The 9,531-nt window shown below is 43.7% G+C and overlaps 1 protein-coding gene across 5 annotated transcripts in view; it reads left to right on the top strand.

Moving 5' to 3' along the window:
• Positions 1–9,531, top strand: part of RPRD1B (regulation of nuclear pre-mRNA domain containing 1B) — an 866,932-nt gene that overhangs the window by 346,533 nt on the left and 510,868 nt on the right. For all 5 annotated transcript variants that reach the window (XM_044090202.1, XM_044090200.1, XM_044090199.1 and 2 more), the window contains one exon: positions 955–1,067. In XM_044090202.1, coding sequence (XP_043946137.1) covers positions 955–1,067 — 113 coding nt within the window. The remainder of the gene's footprint in view (positions 1–954; positions 1,068–9,531) is intronic.

Raw genomic sequence — 9,531 nt, 5'->3', positions numbered from 1 at the left:
TTTTTTTTAATTTTATTTTTAAAAAATATTAAAATTTTTTTTTTTTGGTTTTTTTTTTATAAATATATAAAATATTGTTTTTTAAAATTAACACACTTTTATATAGTTGCTTTTCTTTTTTCATTTGCTTGTTCTATTCCTGACATTTGTGTATGTAGTTACGTTGTTTTTGTTTGTTTTTTTAATATAACTTGTTTGTTACTAGCATTTTTCTTAAGGCTGTATTCTCTCTATTTTGGCAAAAAAAGCTCTTAAGTTTTCACTCCCAAACTGCCTCTTTTATGGCTCTGCTCGAGTCAGTGACTACTCTGGCATGTGGAAATTGCCCTAAAGCTTTGCAAGATGGCTGGTGGTCATATCCTAGGCAAAGATATAACCTATATTGCTTGGGCTACTGCAGCAGTGATCTACTAGAACTATATAGAGTCTCTGGCTATTTTTCTTGGCATAAGCTGCCTATGTTTGGAAACAGCCCTTTATACTTTTATTGCTAAAGTCATTATCCTAAAAGTTTTTGTGCTCTGGAGGTATCAAAAATAGTTGTTAACCATAAGAGGATGCATTTGTTTTGTTATTTTTTAAATAACGTGCTAATGAGAAAAAATATTTTTTTAAATGATGTGGAGGGCTTCATGCGCCCATTCCTGACATTCTTTGTTATTTAGACTCTAGAGCTACGCTTATGAAACTGACATTGTAGTTCTTATAGCTGGTTTATGCATGGATTATGCAAGCAGCCTGTCAGTCCCTCATAACTGTTCACGAAAAAAGTAGAGCTAGAGACTGCTCCCAAATTGAGCTATGTAACCCATTCAAATTACTGACGATAAATTTAATTCAGCGATCTGTTATGGTGAGTACCTCACACAAAACTGTTCTGCCTAACTGAAAAATAGCTATTCTAATTATAATTATTTTTAAATAAATTGAATGATGTCCTTTGTTTTATTGCAGTAAAGGAAGAGAAGAAAACAATAAAACGTACTTTCCAGCAAATTCAAGAGGAGGAAGACGATGATTATCCTCGTAACTATTCACCCAGAGACCCTGACACGGGACCATTATTGGTATGTGTTGACTGTCACTAACCACATGCTCAGCATCAGAGTTTGTCATCTGCTGGGCATTAAAGTGTTAAGTATCCAAAAAGTCCTATATGTAGTAATTGAATTGTACAAGTACGGTAGCTTGTTCTGGTTTCTGTTTTTATGTTACTCATTTGTTGTTTTCAACAAGTATTCCTGTGCTTCTGTGTGCGACTTCCTTACCATTAAGTGACAATATTAGATTAGTAAAATTTGTTAGCATCATTTCTTTTACGCTTGGTAACAATATGTTATTAATATTATGCATTGTTTGTATGGGTCACAGTTGCAGTAGTAATCTTTGAGATCTCAGCCAACAGGTATGGTGTAATGTCCAGTATGACTTCCAGAGCTTTGGGCCCATCCCTTCTGGCTTGGCTGATGACCCCTGTCCAAGGATGGTACCACAACCCACATGTTAAGAAGAGTAAGCCCACACCATCCTCTGATGTTCTTCATGTTTCACTGTTGCAGTCATCACACTTGGGTTATCTGCCTGCAGGTAGCCCTCAGTCTGCCCGAATACCAGATACTTTGTATTTCTGCGGCGGGTGCTGTCGCTTCTTTGCTGACATCAGGTCGTCAGGGGTATAAAAACATGCAGCCAGTGCCATTACATTAGTCTTTCTTGCCGTGGAGGAGCCCGAAGCTGAAGCAATTCGCAAGTGCCGGTAGGCCGCTACCTGAATTTTGAATTTTCGCGTTGAATAATCCTGAAGACTCCTAAAGCTAAGTACCTCGTTGGGGATCCTTTTTCTTGCTCTTAACTGATGTCAGTAAAAGTTAACAGTTACATTACCCGTGGAAAGCAAATGCCTCAAAGATTTTAATTCGTACTGCATTCCTTGCTTAGGCCCAGACCACAACGTCCCTCGCTGTCGGTATTGTGCCTTATTCAAGCCCCGGACTATTTGTCGTCGGTTTCTTTTTGCAGCATATTATTTTGGTACTCTGTTTAACTATCCAGAAATGGCTTCAGTAAGCCATCCGACTACTGACATTCTGAAAAAACATAAAGATAAAGACAGAGACAGGACCGCATAGGTCCAAAGCTGCCGACGATGCTTCCGTTAAGCTAGTCGCCAGTTCGCCGGTACTCGTTAAGGTGCTTTTGCAGCCCCTGATATCAGCTACTTCAGATTTGCAGGCCTCTGCTGAGACCCATTTTGAGTCCGGTATGCCACGAGATGCTTCTTTGACTATGGAACCTGCAGATGTCTCTACCTTGGATGGGTCCAGAGCCGCTGTGCAGGCACCGGCTTCTGAGGATGTATTCAGGCCTCTACTGACTTGCATTTCAAACCGACTCCATCTTTTTCTTCAAGGCCTAAAACTCGACCCACGCCTAGAAAACCAACGTCCAATCCGCATGGTCAAGCCCATATGCCTAAAAAAACAAATTATAAGAATGTTTGAAGACCTTATTACTTTAATTAGGGGAAGCCAGCCTTCATCCCCTGAGAGACCTAGAACTGATTTTCCTTCTGATTCTTCTGATCAGGATTCTGAAATTTCTGTTTCTTCTGATTACCAGGATTTGCCCTTATCTACCTATGAGGATTTTGATGCAGAGCATTCCATTCCCTCTTCTTCCCCTCCAGATTTTTCTTTTGGTGAAACCTTGCACACTTAGGGAGCATTTCCGTTGGGAAAGCCAGGGTTACCCTGACTCCAAAAAGAGGCTTGGGGAATTCTTACTCCTGCCTCAACACAGGCCTTTAGCTGTCCCTCCTGTCCTGGACATTGTAAATGATGCCTTCTTGGAATCTAGCCTGGCCCCAGGCACTTTACCTCCAGCTCCTAGGAAGCCTGACAGGTATGACAGAGTACCTGACCCTCACAAGTTCCTTATCAAGAATCCTACTGCGGACCCAGAGACCATTTCCCAAGGACCTAACGGCAATAAGGTTACTACTGCCAAAAACCCTACCCCCTCTTATACAGATTCCACGGCCTTGGACAGATGAGGTAAGAAGGTATGCACTTCTGCTACTTTGGCCATTAGGGCCTTAAACTGCCAGTTTCATATGTTAAAGTATCAGCAGCATATTATGGGACTACTTAAACAGAAAATTATGTTGATTCCTGACTTTGCTGAAAATAAAGAATTACAGGATTTAATGCTTTCTGCTGAACTAGTTGGTAAACATACTTTGCAATGTGGTTTTGACTCTTTAGAGGCATCTTGCAGGGCTGCTGTCACTGGCTCTGTACTTAGAAGGCATGCTTGGCTTAAGGAGCAAAATTTGCCAGATCATGTTAAAGCTAAATTACTGGATGCTCCCTTAAACCAAGACTGCCTGTTTGGCAACAAAGCAGAAGTCCTTAAAAAGATGGAGGAAAAAGCTAAATCTATGCAAACTGTTAACGATTTCCTGCAAGTACAGCTTCTTAGATTTAGCAGGCATTGGCCCTCTAAGAATTGGTCCTTTCCACTTCTTTTGCGTCTTCAGTTCTTTCTAAAACTACCGAGTTTCTAAGGCCAAGAGTACAAGCTACGCCTAAAAAAAACGACGATCCAAACTCAAGCACCTGCTTTCTTGCCACAACATCAAATGCTTAAAATGGCAGAAGTCCTGATTATGCTGATTAGGGAAGCCAGCATTCCCCCGCTAAGAGAAAAAGAGATCTGTCCCCAGCAGCTTTAACAGACCAAGAGTCCGACGACTCTGAGGTTTCTGAATATGAAGACATGCCTTTATCTGCTTATGAGGATTCAGATGCAGAGGAATCCATTCCCTCTGCTTCCCCTCTGGTGGATTTTTCTTTTGGTGAAACCCTACATACTTTAAGAGAGCATTTCCACTGGGAATGCCAAGACTATCCTCAGTCCAAAAAGAGACTGAGAATTTTTAGATTTGCCACAACATAGACCTTTAGCAATCCCTCCAGTTCTGGATGCTGTGGATGATGTCCTTATGGAATCCAGTCCAACTCCTGATACTTTACCCCCTGCTCCAAGGAAACCAGACAGGTACTACAGAGTCCCTGACTCTCACAAATTTCCTTTCAAAAATCCTACTGCTGACCCAGAGGTCATTTCCCTGGGGCCTAAAGGTATAAGAGCAACTGCAGCTAAGAATCCCACCCCTTCGGACAGGGATTCCCGTGCCTTAGACAGATGGGGTTAACAAAGTATATACCTGTGCAACTCTCGCCATTAAGGCATTGAATGGCCAGTTTCACATGCTGAAATACCAGCACAGATTATGGAACTTATTAAGCAAAAATGATCTGCCTTTACAGACTGTGTAGAAAATAAAAAATTACAAGAGCTTATACATTCTGCAAGCATACTTTGCAATGCGGCTTTGATGCCCTAGAAGCATCTAAGATGACGACTTTCTCCCCCCAGGGTGTAATACACTTAGATTTGATATAACAAGCAGGAAAGGAGGAGGAGTAGCCATTCTCTTTAAAAACACCCTTAACCTCCAACTCCTGCACACCACACCACCCACATTTCAAAATGCTGAAGTCCTATTTTCTGTCCTTTCCTTAAGAAACGCCAAGATCATTATAATATGCTGCTGTGCATACCTCCAGGCAATAACTCACTCATAATAGAAGACATCCTACACTGGACAAAGGACAACCTGTCACAGGACACAGTCCTACTAGGTGACCTTAACATCGACTGGACAGCTTGTAACTCCAGCAGCCCCTCTACACATATCAGCTTATATGGGTTCTCTCAACTAATTGAAGAACCAACTAGAATTGACAAAAAAAAAAAGAATCTATATTGGACTGGACACTAACCAACTATCCCAAGCAAAATTATACTGTAGGCTGTCTCCCAGATGATCTAAGTGATCATCTCCCCACCTTCCTACTCTGCAAATACTGTAATCACCCCAAACCAGTTGTATACAAAATAGTACGAGATGACCGTAACCTTACCCCACAATACCTAAATACAGTCATAAGCCACTGCAACTGGGAACCACTATGGACACTAGGGCTAGACCACGTAGTAGAATACTTCAGTACTACCTTCTCTAACATTCTTAGCAGTCTTAAGGCCAACTATGCACCCTGGCTAAGTAAGGACACTAGAGCCTTGCTAAAAGCCAGAGATAAAGCCTGGAAAATCTGGAAAACTGACAATAGCCCTAGCTCCAGGCAGTACTATCAACAGCTTAGAAAAAAGGCCAAGGCTGAATCCAAAATAAACAAACAAATCTATTTTCTTAGTGCCCAAAGCAAATATTCAAAGAATACCCAAAAATTCTGGCATGCCATTAACTCCCTACTAAAGCCAGGCAAAACCACTACTCTAGCACCCAACTCTACAGACAATACCCTAGACATAGCTTCTCATTTTAATAACCATTTTACTAAGCCCATCTTAGCCCTGTCCAGTCAAATAACCAAAAATAGCCTACCTCAATCGCAACCCAACCTCACCTGTGCCCACCTCAGCTATCAGAAAACTCCTCCTAAAACTCAAACCGACCACACTGGCAGCTGATATCATACCTAAAAGTGGCTAGTGACTCCCTATCATATCCTGTCTCCATCCTAATCAACCGCTCCATACAATAATTCTACATACCCAAACTCTGGAAAGTATCTCACATCATTCCTCTCCATAAAGGAGGTAACTCCTACGACTTCTGCAACTACCAGCCTATTGCCATCCTGTGCCCCCTATCTAAAATTCTTGAGAAATGCATCCACTTGCAGGTGATGACATTTCTTAACGCACACAATCTCCTCTCTACCACACAACACTGTTTCCGTCCACATGACAGCACTACCACCGCCCTTCTGTCCTTCACTAATCATATCAACCTTCACAAGAATGAAGTCAAAAGATTGTATTCCTCGGAGCAAGCTTGGGCACAGCATCCCAGATGGCATTCTTTACTCTAGAAAAACAAGCCTATCTGACAGGCTACTTATCTCAAATGGCCACCAGAACCCAGCTATCCGCAAAGAAAATCCTGCAGGCCCTAGGATTCATGGCCTCCTGCATTCTACTAATTCCATATGCCAGACTGCATATGAGGAAACTTCAGTGGTACTTAAAAAGTCTTTTGGTGCCAACCTTCTCAGGACCTGGAAACCGTCATACCTATCATACCTAGTCTAAGGACGGAGTTTCTTTGGTGGGCAGCAGCATGCAACCACAACAAGGGACTTCCCTTTATTCAACCCTACACCACCCAGACCCTAATCACAGACACATCAGTCTATGCCTGGGGGGCACACCTGGATGACAAGTGCATTCACGGCTACTGGAGCCCAAGTCAAATTCATCTGCACATCAACCAGAAAGAGATGCTAGCTGTTCAGCACACTCTGACAGCTTTCAGATCCCTACTCTCACCAGTACCCCTGCTAATAAGAGCAAACACCACAGTTATGTGGTACATCAACAAGCGGGGGGGAGGGAACCCACTCTTACCCACTCTGCAGGCTAGCCATGTCCCTGTGGAGCACAGCTTTGGACTTGCATATTCATCAGCAAACACAATTCCTGCCAGGCAAACAAAACTCTCTGGCAGATGACTTAAGCAGAAATCTCCTAGACCCACATGAGTGGCAATTAGAACCCAGCACTTTCAGCCTTCTAATCCAGAAATGAGGGACACCAGAGGTGGACCTCTTTGCCTCCCCCTGCAATCACCAGCTCAGCAAATTCTGCACCAGGACACCTCACAGCAGGGCCTGGAAAGTGGATGCCCTATCCTTCCAATGGGAAAACCTCTCAATTTATGCATTTTCCCCTCTGCCTCTTCTCTGAAGAATATTACTTAAGACAGGACAGACCAAGGGCAATCCTGATTGCCCTGGACTGGCCATGCCAGCACTGGTACCCACTACTGTGCAGCCTGTCACCGGTGCCACCCTGGCACCTACCCCAGATCCCAACCCTTCTCACTCAGCAGGGGGGACTGATCTTGCATCCACAACTGCAAACCCAGAATCTTGCAGCCTGGCTTATTCCTTGAATTCTCCCCCAGTGACCAACCTAAGCAAGCAGGTGCTGGACGTCATTCTTGAAGCCAGAAGACCCAGTACAAGGAAATCTTATGCTGATAAGTGGAAAAGGTATTGTTCCTGAATTCAATCTAAAGGAGAGGACACAGCACTGCCCTCCTTAACTCTAATCCTGGATTACCTAGCAGATTTACTCCACAGAGGCCTCTCCTTCTCCTCCATTAAGATCCATGCCTCTGCCATCTCGGCTCATTACAGCACTGAACCACCACCACCTCTTTTCTCTCACCCTCTCATCAAACAGTTCCTGAGAGGGGCAGACAACTTAAGACCACCAAGGAGAGCACCCACCCCTGCTTGGGACCTTAACTTTGTACTGGAAAAGCTCACGTTACCCCCCCCCCCCCTTTGAGCCTGCAGCATCAGCAGAGTTAAAATTCCTCTCTTGGAAAACAGCCTTGCTTCTAGCCATCACTTCAGCTAGAAGAGAGTCTGAGCTACAAGCATTTATGGCTGTGGAACCCTTCATTATTTTTTATGCTGACAGGGTCTCCCTCAGGACTAACCCTTCCTTTATGCCTAAAGTGTTGTCCAATGTGACTTTCAACCAATCTATCCATTTACCAACCTTTTTCCCTAATCCACAAAATAAAGGGGAAGGTATCCTGCACTCCTTGGACGTGCACAGACAGCTCAGATTCTACCTTGATAGGACTAAGCCCTTCAGGAAATCTGACCAGTTGCTAGTCAGTTTTGCACCAGGTGCAGAGGGCAAGGCCATTTCAAAGCAAACGGTTTCCAAATGGATAGCACACTGTATCCATTTCTGCTACAAGCACCATGGAAAACCAACCCCTCAGGGGGTCAGAACACATTCCATTAGAGCAGCTTTTACCACTACAGCATTCCTCAGGGGAGTCCCTACCAGGGACATTCTGGAAGCTGCTACCTGGAGTTCTATACTCACCTTACACACCTTCACCATGCCTTGCCACCTGCCTATGTTTTCCAAATAGAGGGCAGGTTTTGCAACAGCAATCCTGCAGGGTATACTAGCCAGCCCCAGTTCTTCTTGACTGCCTCCACTCTTTCTTCAGCTTTTGGAATCAACCCCAGTGTGATGACTGCAACAGTGAAACATGAAGAACATAGTACAGTTTTGTACAATTTCCATAAATGTAGATGTTCAAGTGTATTCACTGTTTTAGTCCTGGTTTCCCACCCTCCAGCCCCCTTGTCTCTCTCTCTCTCCCCTCTTTTTCTATAATTCACCTCTTACAGGGCTATTGTTATTTACTTTTTACTGCTGGTGTTTTTCCCCACTATAACTTAGTTCCTTATTTGGGGGGCTCCTGACATTTGATGCAAGAAAAACTGATGTAATGGCGTTGGCTGCCTGTTTTTATACCCCTGACGACATGACGTCAGTCCTGGAGCGACAGCAACCGACGCAGAAATACCAAGTCTGGTATTCGGGCCGACTGAGGGCTGCCTGCAAGCAGATAACCCAAGTGTGATGACTGCAACAGTGAATACACTTGAACATCTACATTTATGGTAAGTGTACACAACTGTACTTTCCAGCTCCTCCTTGGTCATCCTCCTCTTCCAAAAGAGTTAGAGATCGGGATTCCTTGGATTAAGAGGTAGATTCTAATGAGGACTCCTGGCCTACTCCACACAGATTTCTTCTCCTATAGACTATGGCTCTGAGAAGGAGGAAACCACCAGTCCAGACTCTCCTGTTGAAGAGATCTCTTTTGGAGATACCATTGTAAGGATGATTGAGTATTTCAAATGGGTTTGCTGTCGGGTGTGCGATAGGCACAAGAGATACTAATGAGCTCCTTCAGATGGATTTTCCTAAACCCTCTGCTGTACCTCCTGTTTTGTTTGCCTTTTTGGATATCTTTTTCTCCGCTTCACAGGCTCCAGATTCCCAACCCCCTGCCCCTAAGAAACCTGACCATTTATGTAAGTTGCCATAGGACTGCAAACATGTATACAAATGTCCTCCTGCTGATCCCTCTGTAGTTTCTGTGGCTTTTGCTAACCTTTCCAGACTGCTGCCAACTAAGCTTCTTCTGTCTGATAAGGACAGTAGGACTATGGAAAGGCTGGGCAATAGGGTATACATTTCTGCCACCCTTACCTTCAGAGCCATTAATTATCAGTCTCACATGACCAAGTATGTCTTGGCCCTGCTTTCTCAGACTTGCCAACTTTTAGCTGACCTTCCTGATTCTGAGGTTAAGACTTGTACATCTTCTCTGTTAAAGGCTGCCTCTCAGGTAGCTAGACACTCCATTAAGTGCAGTTATGATGCAGTAGATGCATCTCCCAGAGCTGCAGCTTTTGGTTCTGTGCTGAGGAGATATTCCTGACTATGACTTCAACCTTTCTCTAATAACATTAAGGCTAAGCTAATGGATGCCCCTCTGGATAACACATGCTTGTTTGGTACTGCTGCTGCAGATTGTTCAAGTCCCCACAGGAA

This window comes from Protopterus annectens, chromosome 12.part0 (assembly GCF_019279795.1).
Source record: "Protopterus annectens isolate FY-2018-M chromosome 12.part0, PAN1.0, whole genome shotgun sequence".
Taxonomy (NCBI): Eukaryota; Metazoa; Chordata; order Ceratodontiformes; family Protopteridae; genus Protopterus; species Protopterus annectens.
Note: the sequence above shows the minus strand (reverse complement) of the source record. Positions and strands in the feature narration are given on the sequence as shown.